This window comes from Lonchura striata, chromosome 1 (genome assembly GCF_046129695.1).
Source record: "Lonchura striata isolate bLonStr1 chromosome 1, bLonStr1.mat, whole genome shotgun sequence".
Lineage (NCBI taxonomy): Eukaryota > Metazoa > Chordata > Aves > Passeriformes > Estrildidae > Lonchura > Lonchura striata.
Window position 1 is genome coordinate 43224563 of NC_134603.1, and position 26922 is coordinate 43251484.

The 26922-nt window shown below is 36.7% G+C and overlaps 1 protein-coding gene across 4 annotated transcripts in view; it reads right to left on the reverse strand.

Annotated features, from left to right (window-relative positions):
* Positions 1–26922, reverse strand: part of ASXL3 (ASXL transcriptional regulator 3) — a 126622-nt gene that overhangs the window by 27824 nt on the left and 71876 nt on the right. For 3 of the 4 annotated variants that reach the window (XM_021525717.3, XM_021525719.3, XM_077783773.1), the window contains 3 exons: positions 18253–18370; positions 17214–17333; positions 12621–12784 (listed from right to left, as the gene is read on the reverse strand). In XM_021525717.3, coding sequence (XP_021381392.2) covers positions 12621–12784; positions 17214–17333; positions 18253–18370 — 402 coding nt within the window. Of the gene's footprint in view, positions 1–12620; positions 12785–17213; positions 17334–18252; positions 18371–25671; positions 26050–26922 lie in introns of all 4 variants that reach the window. The other variant, XM_021525721.3, reaches the window with a different exon arrangement.

Genomic DNA, 26922 nt, shown 5'->3' on the forward strand with positions numbered 1-26922 from the left:
GATGCCAAAAAGAACAAAGAGTACCAGTCAGAATTGTAACAAGAGAGATTCAGATCAGACCCCGAGGAAAAAGCTTTCTATCAGTGAAACAATGAAGCACTAGATTTCTTTGGGAGAGGCTGTGAATTCTCCACCAAGGAACAGCCAAAAGAAGTTTTAGCCAATATAAAGAAAATACTTTGATTTTGCCTTAGTGTAAACAAGATGAGATAAATTTTCCTTTTTTGCCATGTTTTGTACATCAAGATGGTGTAACAAATTGCCTTCTATTACAACATCATTAAAAAGAAAACTACAAGTGCTCTTGCATATCTTTAGCTTCTGACGAATTGCCAACCTCCAATTTCAAAGAAAGGTGCTTAAGAGTCAGTCCTCGTATTCTGCCTTCTGGGCTTCTAACCTCTTCATGCCCTTTGAGTGGAGTCACTCTGTGCAGTCTAACATAACTGACCATAGCTCGTAATTCTTATCTCGAAGTGCCCCTCATTTGGACAGAGTGACCTTCAGAAACACTGATTTCATAAGATAATGGCTTAGCTTGCCTGTATGCAATGAAAACCTTAGCTTACACTGAATTTTTGGAACCATCATTCTCAAACACAAACCCATTGTATCTGTTACCAGTTATGCTTCATGATGGCTGGAAGGACCCTTAGTTATTCATTGAAAACTTTTATACTAGCAGTTGATAGCTTGAGCTGTGTTAAAAGTCAAGGTAGATACTTTCTCCCCTGAGGTTGAATGTGGCAACCCTGTGGAAGAGATTTCTCATTAAGCCCAAGAGACAGAAATTCTCATTAGGAAATACTTAATGGCTGCAGAGACTAGTATTATAAGGCCATATACTTTTCATACCAATATTTTAGTACAAGGTACTAAAAAGTAAAACAGTGCCCTGTTCATGTTCTGACTGACACATTCTTCAGAAACTAACAAGATCTGCTTGCACTTATAAAAGCCTAAGTTCTCTACAAGAATGAAAAACAATCATTATCCTTCTCGCTACTTTGGCTAATGACCTGGGAACCAATTATGTCAAGGAGTTATCCACAGCTAGACTTCTCCTTGTTAAATAAAACGTGGCAATTTTAAAACTTAACTTCTATCCATCTGCAAAATACTTTTAAGTGAACTCACATGTATTTCTTCTATGAAAATAATTAAGTTTCTCCATTTCCTATAGAATACTGCTGATCGTTCAAGTATGCCATTACCTATCTAAAAGTCATTTTTCCACCAATACAACTACTATTCAAAAGATATTGTGACAAATGGGACCAAACTAAAAGGATGCTCTAACAGTTGGCAAGTCTATAATAGAGAATGAGTGTGAATACACTTGGGTCAAAAGGAAAAGCAGCTGTAGTTGTCACAAAAAATCTGCAAGTTCTGTTAAACAATGGCTGCATTTCTGATGATAGTGTTTCTGCTACACAACTCAGTGCTAAGCAAAGATGCTGTATTTTTCAGCATTTAGTCACATTTGAGTGGTACCATATGGTAACAATATCAGATCAAAGCAGAGGTTGAACTAACCTTGATAATTGCAAGGAACAGATCATGTAGACAAAGCTTGTGAAAGACCACATAATAGCCAGTTACTAGGAAAGCTGTCAAATAAAAGTTTTCTATTTCTATTTAGTTTAGCTGGCATATGACTGAAAAAGGAATTTTAAATGTCCATAAATATTTCAGTCTGTTTGATATAACTGTGGCTACTACTCATAAATATGCATCCACCATCTTCTATTTATATCAGTTGAACTGTGGCAGCAATCAATACTAACTTTTAGTTTGAAAAAGTCTTAATGGGTTAGTTGTCTATTGTATGAAACAGAGCAGCTGATTGTATTAAATTTGATGCTCTTCACTTTTAATTTTGTTCTGGTAGATTAAAAAGCTCATGTTCAGTCATTTTTCATCAGACATTTTTATGTCTCATGCAAATTTTAGTGCCCTCCTCTGGGTTTTTTCCACAGCTTCTGAACTGAACTGGCCATGCTTAATATTGAAGATGATGACTTAATAGTATTTATTTAATGAAAAGGGTATTTTGTTTAGTGCAGCCTCCCTGGTGTTGTTGTTGCTTAAAGGTTGACTGAACAGATGTTTCTGCTGAGCTGTCCATAATCATGACCATATTTTCTTTTCAAATTTGATTTAGAAACTAGAAACTGAATAACCTAGATAATTTCCAGTACAAAATGGAGTGTGCTTTCCTATAGTAAATCAAAGAATGGTTTAGGTTGGAAGGGACCTTAAAAAAATCATCTAATTCCAACCCCCTGCCATGGCCTGAGACACCTTCCACCTTCCAGGCCAGGCTGCCCAAAAACCCATCCACAGGAAGTACCTGAACACGTGATAGAAAACCTATCAAGTTAAGGAACAAGCCTTTCCTTCATCTGCCTGACCTGAAAGAATCATACTGAAAGTATTAACATGTTTGTGCTACTGAACTACAATAGCACACTTCAGGTGGAAATAAAAATCAATTCGTTTTTAATGTGTCCAAGGATGGAGAACGAACAACCTCTCTAGACACCCTGTGCCCTCACTAAAAAAAGTTTTACTTCATGTCCATATGAAAGCTCCTGCCTTTTGGTTTGTACCTATTGCCTCCAGTAGTGCCACATCCTTTTATACACACTGATAAAACTGTCCTGGCCCTTCTCTTATCTAGGCAAAGTCCTACAACTGGACAAAGTACTCTAGGTATGGCCTTATGAGTGCTGAGTTAGATGGGATGGTATGTTAAACTCACATCACAATGGCATTCATGCCATTGAATGGAATTCATGTCTCTTCTCTGACCCTGACCCCTAAAATCTGAACCAGACTGTAATCCACTCAATAGAAGAGGTCCACACACATGCTGATCCTCTTGCGGGCAAAAACCACTCCCCTTTTCTTCTCTGCCTGTCTTTTGTTTCAAGAGAAGCAAAAGCTTGTCAGGAGTTCTGATATACATAAAAAAAGGAAAGAGAAATATGCAGAAAGAGGCACGTGTAATACTGGAGAGAAGGAAAAAAAAGGAGGGGAGTGAATAGCTAAGGTAATTACCATGCTTAGTACAAAACATTGATGATTTCAGGTCTTGAGGACACAGATGGAAGGAATGTGAAAGAAGTAATGCAGCTGAAGACACAGAATATTTAAAAAAATAGACAAGCCTTGCAAAAACCCACAGACACAATAGGACAGCAATTGTTTCTTTGCCTGAAGATAAGGAACACTCAGAGGCTCATCTCAAACAGAAAAATGCACACATTTACACAATGTCATGGCTGATGAAAAAGCTATCCTTTCTTAAACCAGCTACCATGTATTCAAAGCCAACAGAGGAGGAGTTTCTGAGTAAGAAGTAAATAAACAGGAATATAAGGGAAGTACTTCTGACAAGATGCAATTACCAGAGCCTTTTTGGTGTTGCGACTACAATATGTCTACAGTAACACTGAGAGATACATGAATGGCAAAGCAATACATCCAACACTACATACATACATACATAAACACAGCAGACAGAAATACATGGTCTGACTCAAGAATTGCTGAAAGAACAACAAAGTCAGCCACCACAGCTTCAGGTCTGGGAGGTGACATGGATAGGTACCAACTCATTCCATGGTTCTTTCAGCAATTCTGATGCACCTCAGCTCGGGTGTTCCTGCTCACTCTGCATAAGCTCTCTTTCATGGGTCTCACCTTTTCACAGTAAATGGTAACATGACCCTGATTATGGCTAATTTTCTTTAGTTCTGTTTATGAAGTTATCAATTCTTGTAAGAAAAGCTCTTTTGTCATTTCTACCTGATCACAGACAACATAGCATGAACAGTCTGCCTTCAAATACAAAATGAAAAGACAGATTTTTAAGACAGATGGTGAAAGTGATTCTGAGTATTACTTTAGTCTTATAAAAAATAACCAGATTAAACTGAGAAGTAAAACATCAAAGAATGAAAAAGAAAATATCTACTACTATGGGAATAATTGCTTCAGACATGAGGAGAAAAGCAAGAAGCATCTTTTAGAGAAAGAAACAAAGACCTTTTCCATCTTCACTAAAATGGGAAATATGCCGAGTAAGACTGAAGAATTGCAAGCATATGTTTTCAAAATGAAATGTGACTTGTTAATTTAGACCTTGTCTAAATCAAGAAGACAAGTGGGATAGCTATAGTCATTCCAATACACTGTAGTGTCAAAAAAGACAATAGAATCCAATCTGTTTGAGCTCAGATGCAAGAAATTAGATGAAGAATTTCAGCCGAGTTATAAATCTGGCAAAATGAAAAGATAAGGCATGTTTTAAAATGAAACAGAACCCAAGCAAAATAGAAAAAAAACTATAACATGCAGCAAACAGTACCGTCTAACTGAATTCAAATTCTAGAAGTAACAATTAAAACCCTTTTTTTCCTAATACATAGTTCACATAATTAGTGAACCCAAGCATGTCAGAACACACAGAAAAAAGTAAGTATTTATAAAGGTACTAGAAAAGGCACATAAGTCTGGGGAAAAATAGGCAGAAAAGCATATATGGATTGTGATCAAGGCAAGCATGTATGGAACTTGTTTAAGGAAAGATGACTAGAGACTCTGAGAAAGTTAAACTTTATTGAATTAGCCAAGAATGTTCATATTTTGTGGAGAATACAGAAAAAGGGATATAAACAACCAGGGTCTATTCACTTAGCCTTCAATAATAGAATTATAGACATATACCTTTAAGCCCAAGAACCTGAAGGTGAGGGGAAGTTACATGTGAGAATCTAAAATTAGTCAGTAATTTTTGACGACTGTCAGAAAGGAAAATACTGTGTCCAATCCCTTTTCTTTAGGCACTAGAAAACACTGCCTTTCTATGCAAAAAAATGGTTGCATGTCCTTAACACAAGAGAGAACTAAATGAAATCTGAGATTAATAACTCAAAGGATAGTAATGTTCTGAAATAATTAGGAAAAAAAAAATCAACTTTTTTTTTTCCATTTTGTATCTAAGCCTAATAAATATATTGGAAAAGGGTGAGAGGAGGGAAAGGCAAGGGGAAGAGCAGAGAGAGAGGGTGGGAGTAAGAGTGAAGAGGGGGAGAGTGCTGCAGAAGCACGGATAGATCACTTCTATTTGCTCTTCCTTTTGCTGCACCTGCATCCAACATCCTGTTTCAAGTCCTTGTCTGTCTTTAGATTCAAAATGGAAAGGAATGTTCTACTCCCCATCTAATTCCTGCGCAGCCCTACAGTGGCAACACTGGAGGCACTGCAGACCAACTCATATCGCTTAATTATTAGCACTTTGCAAGGGAGGCACAGCTGGAACACTACACACTGCAGTACTGCAGTGCATCCTTAACAGCTAAATAACTACCAGCATACCAGTCTCTTGTGCCCATATATATTACCACTTATGTCCACACATTAGGTATGCTCTCATAACACAGCTCCTAGCACAATCTTTTAAAAAGGTACTTATGTGAGGCACTTATTTTCCCACTGGAAGGGGGGCGCTTTATCAGTTCTCTTTTTAAAGTACTAATAATTCTGTCATATATAAATGGAACTTGTATGGAATATGAAGTCCTCTTTTTTTTAAGCCCTAACAGCTGTGCACTGTACTTGAGAAAACTTGCTTGAAGGGAACAAGAGGGGAACAAATGCTTCACGTCTGCATCAAAAGAACAACCTTGAGTGAAGGGCCCCTCACACATCAGAAGGACTTACAGGAAAGGATGCTATAGAGACAGCTGTGGATCTTGTATTTTTTAGCTTTCAGGGGGCACAATGCCATTGCTGTGTCCTACTAAATGTTCCAACTGTGTTTAGCCTTGCTACAGACAAAAGCAAATGTAATAGTTCTGCTAACACCTCTGCAAAATGTGTTCTTAAAGGTGAGACATGTTTTAAGTGTGACAAGAGCTTGTAACTAGGTTTTAGAAATCAAAAAAGAACTTCCACAACATGGATGTGGCACAGTGGAAAACACTGATTCACACTTCTGAAATACAGTGACCAAGCCTGCAGAAATATGAAACCATGACACTTAATCAAAAATGTAAAGCTTCCTATTCACATATGCAGAAATACTGATACTGAGGAGGACCTCTAGGGATTACTGCAAACAAGCAAACAAGAATTCCATTACCACATCAATCAGAGCAGCCAGATTGCAATGCAATTGCAGTGAGCCTTTCTGGACTGCCTAGGGAAGCTGAAAGAGTAGCTTTCGTGTAGCTGAAGACAACTGGGATTTTGATGTAAAATCCTTCAGCTTTCAACTCACATAAAGTGAAATTGATGTTTGTTGTTAATACATGACTGGGAAATACACATATACACCATCCATACAAGTGTATTAGGTAAAATAAGTATTAACTTACTGCATAAGGACAGAGGGTCAGCTGGGTGTAGTAATCTGTCTGAAAATCCTTGACTAGCTCAGCTCAGGAAACAGACACAGAATTTTATGGAAAAGCCAGCTTAAATCTTTGGAATTTATTCATATATCTAGTCTGTAAGATACCTGCAGTAAAACTACCCTAATAAAGCTGTACAAATAAGGCACATTACAGCAACACCATGCTGTCCACATCATCCAGTAAAACCGAAGAAAAAATGTCAGCTAAAGGGAGAAATGTGTCATAAAATGACCTTCAATTACTGCACACACAGGGGTGCCAATTTAACAGCTTTTTAAATCTGTTTAGGTGCAGATGACATATGTTACATTTAACCTTCAATTGCAAATGTTCTCTGAACTAAATGCTTCTGTCATAAACCTAAAACTATTTCAGTGTAAAACTCAAACATTTACAGGAACATAACAATAAATATTTGAAAGCTACTGATTGATAGATAATGGAAAAGGACAAAGCTAAAAGATTGTAGTATAAGCAGAAAAGACAGCTAAGTAAGATTAGGTAACCATTTAACTACCACTACACAATAATTCCATGGAGAGAAACATAAAGTAAAGCTGGAAGCAAATAATACATGCAGCACTAATTTCTGCAGTTGGTCTTTCTATAAATGAAATTCTGCAAAATACCAATGGCACATATAATCCTCAAGGACTGATGAAGTTAATAAAACAAGCAGGGAGATGGTTACATTGCTACAAGAAACCAATTGTGAAAATCAAGCTTCACTTACTCTCTAATAAAAAACTAATATACAGTAAGGTACCTTCTAAATACTAAGCGTTCAGAATGTCAGATACCAGACTTCTTGCCTTTTACAAGTAAAATAATATTTTGTATTATTCATTACCCACTCTCCACCACAAAATTCCAACTGATGTGGTTGGGAGTAGGGGTAATTTGTGCACATAAAACACAATGGTTACCTTTTGCTGTCTTTGCTCAAATTGCAGGAGAGATATTACGCTGATTCATACTGCATGGAAACAGAGATTTGAATTGGAATTCTGTAGATAACCTTCCCCAAAATTACTTCTTCTTATTTTAAACAGAACAGAGAAAATCACTAGACGACATCACCCTCTGCCTTTTCTCAACACAAGGGGAGAAGGAATCTTTACAAGGTGACAGATTCAAACTGCATCAACCTAAAATGAACAGGCCAAGACAGAAGCACAGAACCTGCACTGACCTTAAAATAAAAGGATGCTGTGATGTGATAGCATAGTAATACTAGCACTCTCCCAAGAGACAGTAATTATTTTGGGATTTGCTGATTTAGAAATTGAAATAAAGAGAATAAGGTGGGTTTTGACCCATTTTAGAATCCTTTGATTTGTACATCATGTTTTTCTTTTCAGTAGACTGACCTGCTACAAACCTGAAATATTCACAGGACCTTCTGCAATACTACACAGCTTAAGTTATTCCTCAAGAATACTGAAATTTTAAATTTAAGCAACTAACCTATCTATAAACTGTAGATAAAAGATAGACAATTGCTAAATTTCTTTCATTAAACAAGTAAAGTTGACACAAGATATAACTATTACTGTGATTTCCTCTACTGTTTTAAATGCTCTTCCAGTACAGATTTGGTATGGTGAAATGGCAGTGCCACCTAACACACACGTCTGAGGAGGCTTTGAAGTATTTTTGTAGGAAGACATTCTCATCCTATGTCAAAGGGCAGGGCAGGTGCAAATCACAAGAGACTCAAAAGAGCCCAGTATTACCAGAAGAGAAAATGCAAGATAGACTTAGATTCTCAAAGATCAGAAAGGTATTAAGCAGTCATAGAGTCTGGAGGGACACACTTTTTTTCCAGAGCTTTCAGGAGAGAACATTTTGTTTAGCCCTCTAAGGATTAGTAAAATCACTTCAGCTTTCTTCTACTCTTCAGATAGTGTTACACTTCTCTTTTTGGAAGCTAAGTAGGTGGTTGGTTTTCCCCTTCCTTTTGCCCTTCCCTAGTGTTAAGATCAGGAATTTGACTTCCCAGAAGCACCAACAAGGAAAGCTGGAGTAGACACAACATTGCCAACTGCCATTCATTTTCAGCAACCTGTTGTACAGACCTGTTACCCATCCTTGCACAATATACATTGTTTAATTAATATTTGAAGACTCACTGATGCCACACAGCACTCTAGATACACAGAGAAACTTCCTGCTTTGAAAGTGAGTATTTGCTGAGGTAGTCAAGAAGGTGTCTGTTACATGTAATTATTATTTTGAAGTATCAATGTCAGAAATTGGTATTTCATGAAAAATCCATTGTTCTTTAGCTGTAGAATCTTCTAATTATAATTAGATAAAAATTAAATAATAATAATCGCTGGAATTTGTGGTAACTGAAATCTCTTGTGCAGACTTTTTTTTCCATATAGTTTCTATACCTGTATTTTTTTCTGTATTTCCAGCTCAGTCATATAGGTCTCCCAGGGAATCACCAAACAGGTTTCTGTATCAGCTGAGCTTCAAGGATTTTGAGTCTTTAAATCCAAACAGATTAATGAAGAGCTGGAAATCTGGATGTTCAGGTTTTTTTTTCCCAGTCATGAAGTTCCCATTATTCAGTGATGCAAGATTTTGGAGCAATCTGCTAAACAGACAAGTCTGGGACAAGGCTGCTTCTCAGGTACTGATCTCTTCTCTGTGGTGACAAGTGACAAGACCCGAGGGAATGGCCTAAGGTTGTGTTAGGGGAGGTTTAGGTTGGATATCAGGAAAAGTTTCCTCACCCAGAGGGTGGTTGGGCACTGGAACAGGCTCCCCAGGGAAGTGTTCACAGCACCAAGCCTGGTAGAGTTCAAGAAGCATTTAGACAATGCACATGGTGTGATTCTTGGGGCTGTCCTGTGCAGGGTGAGAAGCTTGACTCAATCCTCATGGGTCCCTTCCAACTCAGGACATTCTTTGTTTCTAATTATTTGAACAATCTCTACATACTTATTCCCTCTGAACCCAAATCAAAACAAATAAGATCACTGATAAAATGCATCTACCATAACTGCCAACTTGCTCCATCTTCTTTTACAGGCATTTTTAATACAGAAAATTACACAAGGCCTCATCACTACTGAAATAGAATTTAAACTAATATGCAAGCTGAAATCAATTTAAATTGTAATTATAACTCGTGATACAATTTATCTTTTCCCAAGGGGAAAAAAAGGGCAATGATGCTATTCTTCCACTTTTTCAAAAATCTAGCTGGAGTAGGGACAGCATGAACATCAGAAGAATTGCTCTTGACTTCTTCTATTCTGGGACAACTTTCCTAAGGCTTTCTGTTCCATAGACTCCAATAGCTGCCTGATAGCAACCACAACACTTGAAAATGAAAGAAAGATCAGAAAACACATCCCTAAAATCTCCTAACTTGTCCCTGAACTTTTCTTGAACACATAGACTAACCAAGGTTGAGACAGAAGTCATTTATTTATAATAAACACTTGCACACAAAAAACCAGAAAATCTCAACTCCCTTAACTAATGGTTTCTAAAAATGCTTATTCAAACTGACACATGCATGACAAGTTTTGGCTGAGTACGATTTAAGGAGGAGGAGTTATACCACCCAGAAAAATGGTGTTTATGACAGAAATGACAAAGAATCATTCATCATGGGGTTTTTCTATGTGGAGCAGTAATAAAGTCTAAATGAAACTGCACTTCATTAGTAATTTATTTCACAGATCACTATATATACACAAATAGCATAACTCTATCATATTTTTATAGTGCCATTTATTATAGTACTTCACATACTATATCCACATGGCAACATAGAAATGCAGCTTTCTCTGGGGGAGACAACAGCAGCCAACTGCAGAGCAGCACACAGGGAGGAAACGAGGAAACACTTCTGAGCCACAAGAGCAGAAATAAGAATTTTCAGACAAATCAAGGAAATGACAATATGAAACAATAAAACTGAACCCCAAGAAATGTGAAGCTAACTCAAAGAATAGTATTGCACTATTTTTGCTTGCCTGATGCCCCATTTTATTTAGAAAGTAGAAATAAAAGAGGAAAACTGAATACCCTTGCATTGTTCAGTCAGAGTGATCGATAGCAGACTCCCACCAGAACTCCCTGGCTAAAATTCTCTATCCTTTTATTTGATTCTTGAGCACTACACTGGCATCTCCCACTTGTCACAGAAAGGAAAAGAACATCAGTTCTATTGCTTTCATCAGTCTGTATCTGGGATGCCACACTTCAGGCATAGCTGAGGACATAATTCTCAGATACCAAGGAAAGAGGTGCATTTCTTTCTCTGCTAAGACTTCTGCAAAGTTCAGGGTTATTCCACTCTCCATTGGAAAAGAATTTTCAGACTTTCACAGCTAGAGGCCAAACATTTTGATTAAACTTCCAGATATGACTGGTGACTCCTGCCTTCTAAATGCAGGTGAAAACTTGGTATGCTACACAAACCCACAGAATGCTGTGAGAAGATGACAGACAGAGGACACCTGCAAATGTCTCATCACAACATTTGCTCCAAATATGCAGTGTTGGGCCTCTGAAATAACATATTAAATGCATTATGTGAATGATTTTTGAAATAAAAGTGAAAAAATATGCACTGCTTTTAACTAGTGAAACATATTTAAATTCAAAAAATATTCTCTTGATTTTCTTGCCAAAAAACTCTGCTGTAAGAACACTGATAAGGAGGTAAGTGGCTTGTCAGTTGCAGATACTTCATTTTTAAAAATAAATTTTAAAGTTAAATCTTCTAAATAAAGATCCCATGCTTGAAATGTAATTTTTGAACACTGGGTCTTTGATGGTTGGAGAGAAAATGTGATTTTACCTAGAACATTTTTTAATCTTTTCTGATGAATTAACTAGAAAAAGAACAAAAAATCAAAACCATCCTAAAAATATTTCCTGGGCACTAAGTTAAAATCTGTTTGGCAGCAGAGAAAAAGGTGTTCTTAAGACTTGTCAATATTGACTTTGACTGCATTGTGGGAGCTTGAGAATAAAGACATTTACATTGTTTCTCCTATGGATCTTGTTCTGAGGTTCCTTCTCAAACATTCTGTTACTAAATGCAGAATTGTGGTCCACAACATACAGTATATAATTTGATAACAGGCTGAGTAAATGTACATTAACACAATTTTTCTCCCTTTTTGTGTCACATTGCATTCTCCCTGCTTTAGTGGTAGACTAACTACTAACAGTTTAAAAAATAAAACTTGCAATACTGAAATGAAATACTGATTTAAGATGCAGGTTTTAATTACTCATTTAAGTGATCTGCATTCTCTAGTTACTATATTAAAAGAGGGATACTGACCATCTACAAAAAATAAAATGCCCTATTTGTGTAAGTTAATAAGTCTGAATTATGTGCATGAGTATTCCCCATTGAAAGTGGTAAGACTGCTTGAATCCCTAAGTGAGGCAAGTGAGTAAATGAAATCTCTTATCTATTTTAACTACTAGACACACTAGAAGGACTTTTTGTTTCTCTCTCTAAGAAACCCTGCAATCTGACCAACAAATGGAGGAAAGACCAGATATTGTAGGAAAGATCACAATTTAGACATTGCAGGAAAGATCACTAAACTGAAATTATATTTTCAGCCTGTAAATCTCCAAACCATTCTCCTCAACAGATCTGAGCAGACAGCCATAAGCTCTGGAGAAGATATTCCTTATAAAAGGTGGGAACAAGTTGATTCAGTGCACTGGAGCTGAGAGAGCTTACATAGGCCTGTGCAAAAGATGAAGAGCAGGAGAACAAAAATTGATTAATTGACTAATATTGACCTGGACATTGCTGGCAGAGCACCAAGGAAGATCACAGATGAAAAGAGACTCAAAATAAAGAAAGTCTTGAGAATGAGAAGTTTATCTTCAACACCACAGGTAGAAAAGCTAATTAAGTGATTTAGCAAGTTTGAAAGTTCGCTGCCCATTTTGCATTCAGACAATTCAGGGACCTGCAGAGTTTTCAGGGACCTGCAATGTTTTCAGGAACTAAAAAAGCAGGAGCTGGTTTTCACAGAAAAACTTTACAGTCATTCTACATCTAACACTTTTACTTAAGAAAGTAGGGAGATTTTCTAAGTCTTTCCTGGAATGATTCCTAGTCAGTCAAATCAGCCTATGCAAACACACTGTAAGAAAGTCTCATTAAAAATAGAAATATTTTATGATGCTACTTACCTGCCTGTCTACTTCTGGAAGCAAAAGCAGGAGGTATTGTTGAAAATGCTGAGGTAAAGAAGCAAAGGTGTGTTTATTTATTAAAGCCCTCAGGTTAGTGTTCACTAGAATAGATCCCGGTGTTTCTATGTCAATATCCTCAGCTTTGGTCCATTTCAAATGTCCTGGAGTAAATAAACAGAAATAACTTTAAACATAAATAAAGGAAGAGAGTAGGAACAAATCTTCTTTTAAAGTTTTTAGCTTTTACTCTATAATAAAATAAGCTCTTGAGAAATGGTACTCTGAGAAGGGTAACACAGCCATTTCTATGTGTCTTAACAGCTTTTATATTTGTATAATAATAAAAAATATTTTATATTTGTCTCTTGAAGATAAAATATTTTTATTTTATAATAAAGAGACAAAATTCATTTGTCTCTTGACCTCTTATGTTCCAGTAAACATCACAGCTGACATATTCTTACTTCTTGATCAAGACCAATGCAACATCCACAAAAAAAATCCTATCATGTCATCAACAATAATTATATAAGCACCTATTTTCAAGCAAAAGGCTGCTCAATAAGAATGATGTGAATCAATAATTATGGACAGCTTTTCTTTTGCCATCAGCAGTGCCCTATGGCCTACAGAACTTGTCCCATTGCACCTGCTAAAACTACCTGTGTGAAAAGAGAGAGATCAAAGAGATGAGAATATTTAATATGTTAATGTTTGAAAACATTAACAACAAAAACCAAAAGCATTTTTCAGGATTTTCCTAAGAACTAAGAGCTCAAATGATTAAAACACAGAAGGCAGCAGCAGGAATTGTGAGATTAGTAAACAAGGTATGTGAGGAACGATTAAAGGAGTAAGATAAAGACTCAGCAGAGGGAAAGGGAAACATATGGCTCATTCACAGCATTATAGAATAATGTCTTCTTACTTTACACAGTGGACAGAAAGGCTACCAACTTTAACCCTTGCACAGGAAGAAATATATCTGTTAAGATACTGGGAAAAGAAAGCTTTCACCACCAATAACAAGGAGATGCTGAATTAAATCCATAGGGAGGCATTACAATCTCCATCAAAATACTTTAAGAATATGTTAGACAAGTACCTGTCAGTAATGACAGATGCATATCTGACTTTGACCTATGACTGCTGAACAAATTAGATGACCACTGGAGATCCTGTCTGGTCTGATTTGTTATTATTTCTAGGATAATATTTAGAAATTACTTTTTAAAGTTTATTAAAGAGCTATCTGCTTCAAGGTATTTATGTATTGCTAAAATCCTTTTTTCCCTCTGAGTCTTAACATATCAAAGTCCAGGTGGCTGGAAAAACTCAAAAGCTTCTAACCTCTCCCAGGAAACTTCTTCACATTTCAGTTTGTTGTACTTTCAAGTATTTAAAAAATGGTGTAAGAGGGGTATATATAAATTATATAAAACACAAACTCCATCAGAATCCCTAAAAAAGTGATTAAAATATTATTCCACTGCTATGATGAATGATGGCATTTGGCATTTACATGGGACCTCTCAGGAGCAATTAAAACTGACACATTAAATGCGTTTTAAAAATGAGAAAATTTGGGCATACTGATTATTAGGAATGTCTCAAATGCTACAAGCTACTTAACAGTAACATTAATAGGAGGAATGCAATTATGCTTTCGATTTCTTAGAGGACCTATGGTGGTCTCTTCCCTGAAAATCTGTAACTACAAAATATGCAAGAAAATGAAGATTTGTAAATTCTAAAAGCTCAACTTCAGTCACAGCCTCATGTAAGCATTCTTGTAATTTTATTTTACTTTTCAGCAGCTGATAGTAACTGAATGAGACAAGAACTACTTTGCACTCAGCACAGGATAACCTTTTCCAACACATATTTCTAACATACTCTATTTCAGTACAGCAAAGACTTCATTACCAGCAAATGAATGCCCTGTTATACAGGACAATTGCATGGAAGAAGTGCCCATTTTCATGAATGCATCACAATAAACTATCCTCACCATCTGTTTCACCCTCTAAATATAAATGTAAAAAGAACATAGTCCCTGAGCATAGTACAAGTTGTATGATGTATTGAATTTTAATGCCTGTATGTGTATTCTCTTCTTTAATCAATACAAAATACATATCCCCATCTTCTAAGTGACTCCAAATTAGAGTAACATTTTCCCCAGCTAGCACTTTATATCCTATGGGAAGGCATATACAAAGAGATAATCCAAACTAAAATAAGATACATGATGGCAAAATCAGTAACATCCTTTGGTGGCAGATATTCTCAGAGTATGAAAAGCCCAAGACAAAGAGCCAAATCTACATTTTCTGATTTATTTGACCTGCTATCACTTACAGAGTACTATGGGGGTTTTATCAGCTTCTGGAAGAAATACGTGTAGTGCTTCTAGGCCAGTAGCGAACTGTGGATCCACACCACAATTCCACTTTAAAAACCCTCAAAATCTGTTCAGAAAAACAAATTCTCTCTCCTGCACCTTTCCTATGGCTAATTTAGGTTCTGTATAGCAGGTCCCAAGTTTGTAATAAGATTTACTGAAGTATTTGGGAGCAACATGGAAGTATGACACCACTGCATCACTAATCATAGCTCGGAGAAGAGTTTATGACAAAACATGTGCCAATGTTTTCTATGTTGTTTTCCACAGAGAAAGACATTTTGAATACTTATATAGTTCAGGGGTATCACTGTCCAGATCAGAAATAGAAGCTGAAAGACAAGAGAGAAAACTCAGGCTTGCAGACTTGGAAAATAAGAGTTTACTCCTCAACACAGAGAATTAACCACAAGAAGATGAGAACACCATGGGTCTACATCAAGATATAAAAATGAAAACAGAAAAAGGACAGAAATCACAGCTGGCAGAATCTGTTAACTAAAGTGGAAAAAAAGTAATCTTATTTAATCAGAGCTCAGAAAGTCTACCAAACAATATGTAGTGGATGTTGGTCAGATCAGCACAATCTGGACCTGGATTGTGCACTACACAGGACACAGGACCTAGTCTCAAAGCTGCTCTACAACTGCACTTTTAGCATCCCAAAAAATGTTGTGTTATGAGAAAAACATTTTAACAGGTACAAGACCAGAAACCCTTAAACCTTATACAAAGTTTGGTGCACTTCACGTGTGGTGTTCCAAAAGGTCAGTAGACTTCTTTTCCAAAATCCACCAAAAAACCCCTAATGAATTAATTTGATATCATGAGCCAACAGTTGATGTCATATCTGAAGATGGGGAGGAATATATACTTGAAATTATGTATCTCAGTCTTAAATGTAGAGAAAAATTACAGGGAATCATCTAACATTGAATATAACTTTGCATAGCAGAAGCTATAATACTGAGGGAGTATTGTCTATTTTGAATAATGATGTTGGATCAACATAAAGAACTAACTATCCACATGGGACTGATTGATAATTTGCAGAAAGATCATGTATTAAACCAAAGTACACTTCTATGGGAGGCTGTGATACAATAAGGCTTCTAGGTTACACTGCCAGGAGCTGGCAATCACACATTAACAACTCTCCTATGGCATTTAGGAAGTAAAGTGCCTTGAAGATATTTTACAGGATCATTATATATAAAAATAGGACCAGGCTGGATGATTAATAAAGAAGAACAATCTTATCCCCACAAAGATAGACATAAAATAACTTCTAGGATTTGGCCACTACAAAAAGCTTGTGTTATCTTTTCCGACATGGCCACATTCCGAAATACTTGTCTAAATAATTCAGCATTCTGCTGAATGCAAAAAGTACTTTGTAAAGATAAAGGAACAGTTATGTCATTCTTTGACTTCACTTAAGCAGAGACAAGAGTCTTAGTGAACACTACATTTTGTGCTCCGTAGGGAACTTTTAAAATTAAATTTCATGCAGAGCAGGAAAATCTGCCTATGACATGGAGATTTAGAATTTACTATTAGCATCTCTTTTCAGAGAAAATTCTTTGTTAATTACAGAATATGATTCATGAACCTCACTAAAAAACCCACAGAAAATAAAATCAGAAACTGTATCTACCACCTCAAGAGATGTAGTTTCAAAATAGTTACAAATTCAGCTGAAGAACCAAATCCACCAAAGAAGAACCAACCAAAACTTTTATGCCAAATCTCTATATGACATGCAATAATGCAAATGAAGAAAAGAGAATATTGAATTCTAATCGGGCAAGCATGTAAGCAAATATGCTACTATCTCTGGGAATAAATGCACATTAGGCAAGCAAATTCACCATGAAGAAAGAATATCTGTTACACATTGCCCCCATCCCCCAAAAAATCATTACACAATAATCAGAATCTAACTGCTAAATCAACTCTCCCTGCAATTGCTTAGGTCTGTCAAACTTTAAAAAGCAACCACTGAGGACGAAAAAAAACTGACCATGGATTTTTCAGGTAGACAGAAAGATGTCTTCTTGAGAAAGGATCAGCTGCTGAGTTTGAAAAAGGGACAGGTAAACAGAAAAATAAAATTTTCCAACAGAACGCAGAGTTTAGAAAAATATCAATATTACAAGTAAGATATTTATTTCACTCCTACTCACCTAAACCCGATTTTTTTAACCTCTTTAAGTGCTGGCTTGTTTGCTTTCCAGTTGGAGACTTTTGCCCATGTTTCATCTCTTTATCAGAACCATCTGCTTCACCATTTTTAGATTCCGATCCTTTGGAAAAAGTAAAATCCCTCATATATGATCTTTTTGCACTTTTACTAACAATCCCCTCAGCACCCCCTACACCATACACAAAACAAAAATAAGATTTAAAAAATTGACATTTTCTTGCTGAAAGGCAATATATTTTTCTGGTCACAATACAATTCCTCCTCATCAGAAGTATTGGAAGTAAAAGCTCAATAAATCAATTAAGTGCTGAAAACTAAAGTTTACTGAACACTGCAGTCAATAAAAATGTTCAGTGATCTAATAAAAATAACATAGTTCTCTAATGCCCAGGAGATATTTTTAAAAATATTTTAACCTTAAGTTATGGGGCAGTAAAGCAACCTAAGGCTGAAAAAACCCATAATTTCTTTTTGAAGAAACATTTAAAGAAAAGATATGTTCAGAAATACAATTGTTAATTTGTGTTAAACATAGAGACAGAAATATCTTAAAATGAAGCAACTTCACCACCAGAGCTAAAGGTCAAGGTTATGTTGCAGTGATAAGCATGGTGTAAGAAGAAAAGCTAACAAAAGGATTTGAGTATTGCAATGCAGAACTGAGACACAAATTCACATTCACGGAGAAGCTTGCCTTTCCCCCCCTCCTCCTTTTATGGCATTGAATACCAGCATGTGGTCCTCCATTAGAGCTCCAGAGCCAAACAAAATGTTACTTTGCATTCCTTTAAAGCTGCTGCTATTACCAATTGTCATTTTACTGTGTGCCTTCAGTTCTTTATTAAAGGAAAATCTCCATCCTTGAGACACGAGTCTTGATAAGGAAATAAAGACGTTAAACAAAACCACCCAGTGGAAATAGTATTTCAGCAATTCCAAATTCTGTACGCTACACATCTGATTCAGAGGACGGCTCTGTGACTAGAGCTGATCTTGCAAACGGTCCTTTAGCTATTTACCTGAAGGTGAATCCGACTGCTCATCGGACACCTTTAATGGTGTCAAAACAACACGAGGAACAGTCTTGTTTACCATCATTGAGACTCCATTTCTTCTTTTCTGCTGTTGTCTCAAAGCCTACAAAAACGATAACAAAACATAAAACTGTAGCAAAAAATAATGCTTATAAGTGAATTACACACATTTCTCTATCCTTAAACTGAATCCCTTAAAATAAGCATAATTTACACAGCTACTGACTTGCCAGACTTCACACTCGTCCTCTTTATGTCATTTTCTTTTAAAATGTAAAATCAGCCTTTTTCTCCTTTTTTTATAGAGAAAGAAGATGCACCTTAGATCATTTTCCAATCCAGTTTTGACAACAAAGAAGCACGTAACTGTCTGCTCTACCTTAACAGCACAACATGATAACCCATGAAATGTGAAACTAAGACATCCAAAAAAAAAAGTAAACCCAAAATGTTTCAAAACCAGAATAAAAATATATATGTCTGCACATCTCTCGCAGGTGCATCCTCTCCAGTATACTGCTCAGTCAATCAAGTTAACACAGAGTGTCATCAGTATGTACAGCATGTAAGGACTACAGTATTGATGCACTCACTCAGCCGTGAGTAGTGCTGCACAAAATCACTGAACATGGCAGGAATCATTTATTTTCGTGAAGGGAATCAGTCCTAATCTTGGAAACCTTGCAGCATTTGGCTTCTGTCTGTTTGACTTTGGGCATTAACCTTCAGAACACGAACATGATGGTGTTCTGGCAAATCTGGGGGAAAATGATACACGAATAAATCTCTACAAATGGTAGTGCTTTGTGTTTCATAAATGTATTGAATACAGGGCTGATAATGTAATATAAAATATCTACAGATTAGAAAGAGCAAATACCCATCAGACTGTTTTATATGGAAGATGATATCTCATTCAAAAGGTCTTAAAACATAAAAATATGAATACCTGCCAATTAATACATCTGCAAGCATTAAAATTCTGGAATTAATCAGAATGGGCTGGGCTTAATACAGATCTCTCCTAGCCTCCTGTCTATTTTTCTCCATTCTTACTGTGCACTCTATTTTTACAACTGTGATTTGTGTTCTGAACTTGGGGGATTTATTAAAGTAATACCGTATCAACAAGGAACATATTTGATATGAATTATCCCTATAGGTTTATGAGCATGAATGACTGATGCTCTATAAGGTTTAAGTCTGTAACTTTAATGGATTGTAATACCTTTCCAAATTGTTCACATAGCTAAATAATACGGGAAAAAACCTCTGAGAAGAAAGAAATCAATATTGGTCTATTCCTCTAAATAACACTCTACACAGTGTAAAATACACCAGGCCACATAGAAGCTATTTCATGGATTAACCCATTTTATTGTACTTCTGAAAAGACATATAAGCACTGTGCAATAAAAAGCAAATTAGAACACTTGAAATCAAACAAAGAGAGGAAGCTGGTCAGATCTGCACTGAACCAAAGAAACAGCAGAAAGCCATAAAGAACAGCCGATACTTCAAACTTTTTTGAGACAAATTTCATACTGGTATTGAGCAAGCACAGCCAGACTTGTGGACAGAAAATTCTAAAGCATTAACATTTCTCAGAAATTCCTCAAAATTCCAAAAATGACCCTGCAAAACTAAGTGTCAATTCAGGTGATCCTTAATTAACAGCAATACCATGGAGACAGTGGGAAACAGTTCATTAAAAATTAACAGAAAGACTGGCAATGTCTGCACCACCAATACACCAATATAACCACAACTTCATATCATGGTGCCCCACAGTCTGATTTGCCTCACGTCATCTTCATTTCCTCCACCCAAGGCAAATGGTTAGAGCCCAAACAATGTTCCTTGTTGTCCACCTGCCTCCTCCTGACTTTCCAAGACCATTTCCACCTCTCACGAAGGTTTCATAGCCTTGTGGCCAGCATCCATACAGAAACACCATTTTAATGATTTATGCAGCCACTGTGGCAGAGGCAGATTCTTTGTCAAGCCTCGCAGTTGATTTTCAATGCATAGACTGAACTCCCATGAGGGAGAGAAAGGAGCCAGCAGTGTATCCACCACCAGTGACAGACACGCAGTGTTTTCACACCTCAGGTGACACAAGCGCTGCTGGAGCAGGGGCAGCAGTACCCAGTATTTGTCAGAAGCACCACTTACCTTATTTGCTGTTACTGGCAGGCCCCCTGTGGTCTTAAGCACATATTTATGCAACTGATCTGGCATTTGCCAGATGCCAGGAGCACAGGCCAACTCATGCCCATGGAGCACTAATGCAAGACACTCCCTGGACAGTAAGATGAGGAAATACAGCTGGGAGCAGACAAAGTCACCAGAACTATTTACTTTGAGGCATAGCACACTCCTGGAGCTACAGCCTAAGCAACTCTATCTACGAGGGTCAAGCAAAAGCCTTAAAGACATCATTTCCCTTTGACAAACATTTGTTTTTCAGGGTTTCTTTTTCCCTAACATACATTGATTCACTGCCAGTCTTTTCCCCAGCTCCTCCAGTTTCCCAGAGCAAGGAACTGGTCACTAAAAAGGGCCCAAGTTAAGTCTGAAAATCAAGCTGACAGTAGAGCTACACACACTGAAAAACAGGCTGTAGAACAAAAAAAAAAAAAAAAAAAAAAAAGAAAAAAAAAAAAAGAGAAAACAAACCCCAAAACCCAACCCCGCACAATACGGATGTTAAATCTAAGTAAAACTTTTAACACAAAATTAATGAATTACCAGTGAATTACCCTGTTTACAGAGAATAGACACATAACCTTCCCTACAACTCTCTGTCTTTTCATTTGTCAAATGAAAGATATAAGACAGGGGAAGAGGGTACAAAGGTAACAAGTAAATAATCTAATATATGATTTGCAGGGTAAAGAGATGGCTGAGATTCTGCGCAGACATTCTTGCTGTGATATGCCTAGCTCATCACAACAATTTTGTGTATATTTCTCCTCTGAATTTGAAGCTGCAGGATCTCAAATTTTTGGACAGACAAGTCTTTGCAAGACAACCCAGCAGCAGGAGAAACTGCTGACTGACACCCAGTTACAAGGAAAGCCAAACACCAGAAGGAGTTAAGTATAGAAGACGGACAATCTCTGTAGTCTCCACTGAGGACAAATATATAACTTCTCTATACCTAGCCTGAGGGACATTCATTTTAGAATACAAGACTACTGCAGGATAAGACAAGAATCTTGTAACCCAAGATTAATTCTACTTAGCTGGGAAGTCAATGAGATTACTCCAAGTGAAACATGCACCAAATGCCTGCTATACTGAGCTTTCAGTGCGCCAAGCTAATTTAGTGCTTTCCTAGTCACCATGACCAAATAAATCAAATTTGTAACTAGCACTGAAGAAAATGAGAGATGTTGTAACTTATTCCACAGAAAAATGGTTCCAGATATCACTGTAGATACAGAAACAGTAACTAACACATAATATGTTGTCATCTTTCACGGACACAACCTTTTCTATCTCATCCATATTTAGAGATATATAACCTCCTAGCTGGACTTCCTACAGAACTGGAAGAAACAGATAATGATTTCACCAAATGGTAAGGTGTCATTTTCACTATGTTAAATTAGAAAAAAACACATGTAGTGCATATGATAGCTTAAATAAAGCATATTTTTCTTTAATGAGATGCTATGTTTACATTTCAAATGCATTCAATCACTTCATGCTAAATGCTTGAGTTTAAAAAGCTGCACGTTTTAAATACCTAGAACTCATGACTGTTGAAGTATTCTATAAGGCATTACTACCATCCTATTTGTACAACAAATAAATAAAAAAACCTGAAAGGAAATGAAAGTTCATGTAATATACAAGTTAAAACATTACAAGCTCTCTTAAAATTACCACCAAAATATAATACTTACATCCAGCCTTTCACAAGCAGATTTGCAAAGGACATCTGTGGATCTCTAGCACATAATGAGTATGGAGAATTCCCAGTATTCCCATTCATAAAAATGAACTTGTGACCATCTGTTGAATAACACTGCCATGGTCATTATACAGTGCTTGGCATAATTATTTGGTTTAATGAAGTTATTTTTATTGCCAAAATCTTTAAGTAAACTATCAATCCATTTTCATCCAAAGAATTCAAAATAAAATAAAAATATGAAAATTAAGAAAACATAAACGCTGAAGATAGATGGCAAAAGAAAAACACCATGAAACTAACAGTGAACTTCTAATTCCAAGTGGTTTTTTTTAAAATAAAGAGGTGACAAGAGCAAGGTTCCTTTTGTTTTTCAGGGAGTTTCAATCCCTAGTGGAGTATAGCAGTATTTTGGAGGTTTCATGAATGCCATTATATGCTCTCAGAAATAGTAATTTCATGTTTAGTTGATCTTAACACAGGAAAGACTTCTTCACCTATGTGACACAGTGGTTGACTGTCTTCAGTGAAAACTCATAAAGTCATCTTTCAAGTAGGAATGAAACGAAACAACATAAACTAAAACATAACTGGAGATGGGGGCAAAATATGTCCCAAAAAGAGCACCAGAAGCGAAATGTCAGCCTCTGTGCTCTGATTTTTACTGCTGCTGGGCAATTTTTTTTTGTTATTTTTCTTTACCACATCTTTTAAAATCAGAATGAAAAAATGGAGCACACAGATAAACCATTAATGCAGAAAGCCACTTTCATTTGAGCTTAAATGTGTGATACACTGAGAATGTTAAAAATTAAGTCATTATCAACAAAGACATGTAACACTTGGCTGCATTAAGCAACATCATCCCAGATTTCTACTTGTTCCATAAATGTCAAGACTACATTCTGAAACTCATGTAATGAAACATAACCTTTGAAATTTCACACATTATGGATCAGAAATGTAAAGCTATGGAATTCCTAAATTCTGCCATGTGAAAACTCAAGCTATGATACACTGAGCTAAGTCTCTTGCACAAAATAAATAACAAGACTACATCATGGTTATGGATCCCAAACTGACAACGATGAAACAGGTTTATGGTTTATCACTGATTCACTTAACACCAGCACAAAATTCAGTCTTTGTCTTCTCTCTTTCCCTCATTTTGTTAGCAAAATTAAGAGCCTTTAATTCCCATGTCTCAGTTAAATTAAAATTTCTCAGTGGCAACCTGTTTCATGGACAGACAAAGCAGCTAAACTACAACAGTAAGCACTACAAATCATTAACAGTAAACCCATAATTATTTCCTAGATGCTACTAATTCTTATATTAAACATAAACAAAGCACTCAGTTATAAGCATGCAACCATAAGATTAGAACACAATAAAGATGTCCTATGGAAACAACCAGAAAGCACAAAGTGCCATTTGCAAAGCAAATTAATTTACTTCCAACCACACTAGTACACTACACATGTCAGTATGGTGCCAAGAGTACACAACTGGTCATCTGGAGATGAAGAGTAGTGTCAGAATCAGCAGGATGGAAGTTTGGACACTTGGAGTTTATTTTCAAAGAAATGCTAATATGTTCTCATATAAATATCTCTTCATGTCCCATGCCATCCTCCTATGTTGTGATACTTACATCTGTATTCAGAATAAAAATAATGTCTTGCTGCATATTTGTTCACAGGTCTCAGTAGGGCTCAGGGTCTTTCTGTAGGACTACAGTACACATTAACACTGAATATTTACCTATGTACTAACCAACACTGAACTGAAGTGCTTGGATCTTTGTGAGGCAGAGACAAGGAGATTTGTCTGTTCACATGTGTGTCTGTACACCTAAAGCAAACACTCCTTTCTACAGGACTACAATAATGCAGTCACAGCTACAGTTGCTGCAGATCACGACAGACTGCCAAGTAAATGTTTTTGGTGCTTTCCAACCACAGAAAAAAAAGGACAAAAAACCCATGTGATGTATTCAATGTCTGTTTTGACTTGCATGTGAATGGGAATGATGATACCATATGCATCAACACAGTGAAAGCTTTTTAACACAGAGAAGAATTGGGGTTTTTTTATGGTTTGTGTAGTATTAAATTAACAACATCCATCAGCTGAAAAGTGTTTTATGGGGAAATGAGTTCTTTAGCACAACAAAGCACATATAGGTAAGGCAACAGTTTGTAGAAAGCAGTTTAAAAATAAATTAAAATAAAGATAGCAATGTCAATACAAAATCTTAAAACAGCAATCAACACTTTCCAAGAGGTCAGATTTTCAAACATACTTTGCACAGGGGCCAGAGCATACAGCAGAGGCTTCATGGCTAGACTCCGCAGATAAAAAAAATCCTCTCATATTACTACTATGAGAATTAACAGTGCCCCAATGTAAGCAGTGTGATGTCTTTCTGCCTGACATCCTCTTTCAGCCTGGGTATTCTGCTTGCCCACACATCCTGAGAACACAGCCTTCTGGGGGCCTACTCAACATCTCCTGGAACACCATTTGCAGATAACTGCTTGTCAACATTTTGTAGGAGGTTTCCTAGAGCTCTGAAGAATTGTGAGCTCTTCCAAATCCTGCCTTTCCCTGAAAAGACCAATACTTTCTAGGATGCACTTCAAAATCAAGGCATGATTCATTGTCACCTGGATATCATTTCATGTTACAAATTATTTAAATCAAAAGCTGTTCTTTTCACATGGACCAAAAGAAGATACTCACTTAGATATTCACTGCTATTATAAGTAAAAATCATGTAACTCCACTGGAAAAGCTTAACTTGGACTCCAGTCTCTAGTGATTTTATTTTCATTAATACAACAGCAATGACCAATCCATCTGAAATAGTTCCCCCAGCTTTTTTAGGCACAGACTACTTACAGAAACATATTAACAGATAAATGCAACTAAGAACTAAGCTGCTGTATTCAGCTTGACTACTTGAGCCTTGGAAAAAGCCACTGTATCTACAGAACAGAAGAGAACATGTTCAACCTATATTTGGGAAGAAGATTTCAATATGTCACAGTGTCAGGTTTAAACAAAGGTAATGCTCATGCTAGGACATATTTTAAATGAGGGATACTGCTCTACAATGAGATAGAGGGGCAACTACGCTTCAATACGTAAAATTGCTTTAAAATTCTTTAGTTAGTTCTCAGAATAAGAAGTTCTCTAAAATACATTTATTAAAATAGAAAAGGTGCAGGAGCACTGTAAAAAGCATGCTGTGCAAACAAACAGAATGCTCCAGCAACTGGGAGGCAGTTATTACAAAAGTGGTAAAAAGCAAGGATAGTGTGGATTTCTGTCCCTTTCTTTCCATCACAGGTAAGGGCTGAGGACACAGGGATGACCCAGAAGAGAATCTCATAAACATTGTCTTGGGTCTTACCAAAGCACTGTGTTGAGCAGCTGGTGCATGCTGCCCATGCATAGGGACCTTTAGAGGGACATACCGTGCAGCCAGCCTTCGAGCAATGCATGTACTCCCTGAACAGCGTCTGCTGGAACTCTTGCTCTCCCAGCTTCTTTTCCCCATTATGCAGTCTCCCTGCCATAGTTTCTCTGTCCTCTTCCCTAGACTTGTCTCAGCAATCAGAAAATCAGTTTATTTTATCGTCTTCGAACTTCCATTTTCCGGAATGCATTTTGTAAACTCCAGTGTCCCTTCCCATGTCTTTCTAGAAGTCAAAAAGCAACATGTTTTCCTTCTTTTCCATTTGTTGTCAGGAAAATTTGTCAAGAATCATCACTTATGTTGCCATACATCTGATCAAATGCTTCAGCTAGGGAGCCAGAATTCTCCAACTGTGGCACTGGTACATTTGTTGCATCTGAAATGAAACATAAGAAGGTGGTTAAGTGAGACACTGAGCAACTGCAGCAAACTCTCTATAACGAGGAAGTCAGTACAAAAATACCTCTCAGTTCACAGTGGATTTTCAGAGCCTTTCAGGAAGACACCCTGCACTTAAATTCTAAGTGATTAGGACAAAATCATAATGATCTCCTCTGTCACCTTTGCTTCTTTGGAGTGAGGAAGGGAAAGCAGCGCAGGCAAATGTATCAGGCTTATATTACAGCATGTGAGGGAGTAGTTGCTCAAATGAGTCAAAGGAGAGACACCACAGATAGTCTCATAGTGGATTACTTCCTATGGACAGCAAAATGCTTCAAGATAACCTGCATCTGGCTGTAGTCAAGGAAAGAAGTCTTAACAGAATGAGTGTGGAGAGAGCAAGACTGGTGGGTTTGCTCTTCTCGCAAAGAATGGTAAGCAGTGTGAACTGAAGACAGGAAAGCAAATTCACACCAGCATAATGTGAGATCAGGATTCTGCCTTCAGTACCAACCTAGGCATTGGGACATCTATGTCCAAATGTCAAAAAAAAAAAAAAAAAGAAACAAAGAGATCTTGATAAACTACTTATATGAATTTGGGTAAATCAGGCATAAATTACAGTGTTAACCATCCTGAAATTTAATCTCTTGTAGGTTGGTTTCTAAATAAGAATAACAGCTGTGGTAGAAATGTCAGCTTGAAATATTATTTGGAGCTGGACATATCTAATATCCTACAACTCAGAAACAATACATGAGCTAAACCCTAATTTCCCCATTGCTCTATTACTGCTTGGGGCGTGACAGCATCTACTAGAAAAAAAAAGGGGGTGGAGTTGCCATTTCTCTTATAAAAACAAATCCTA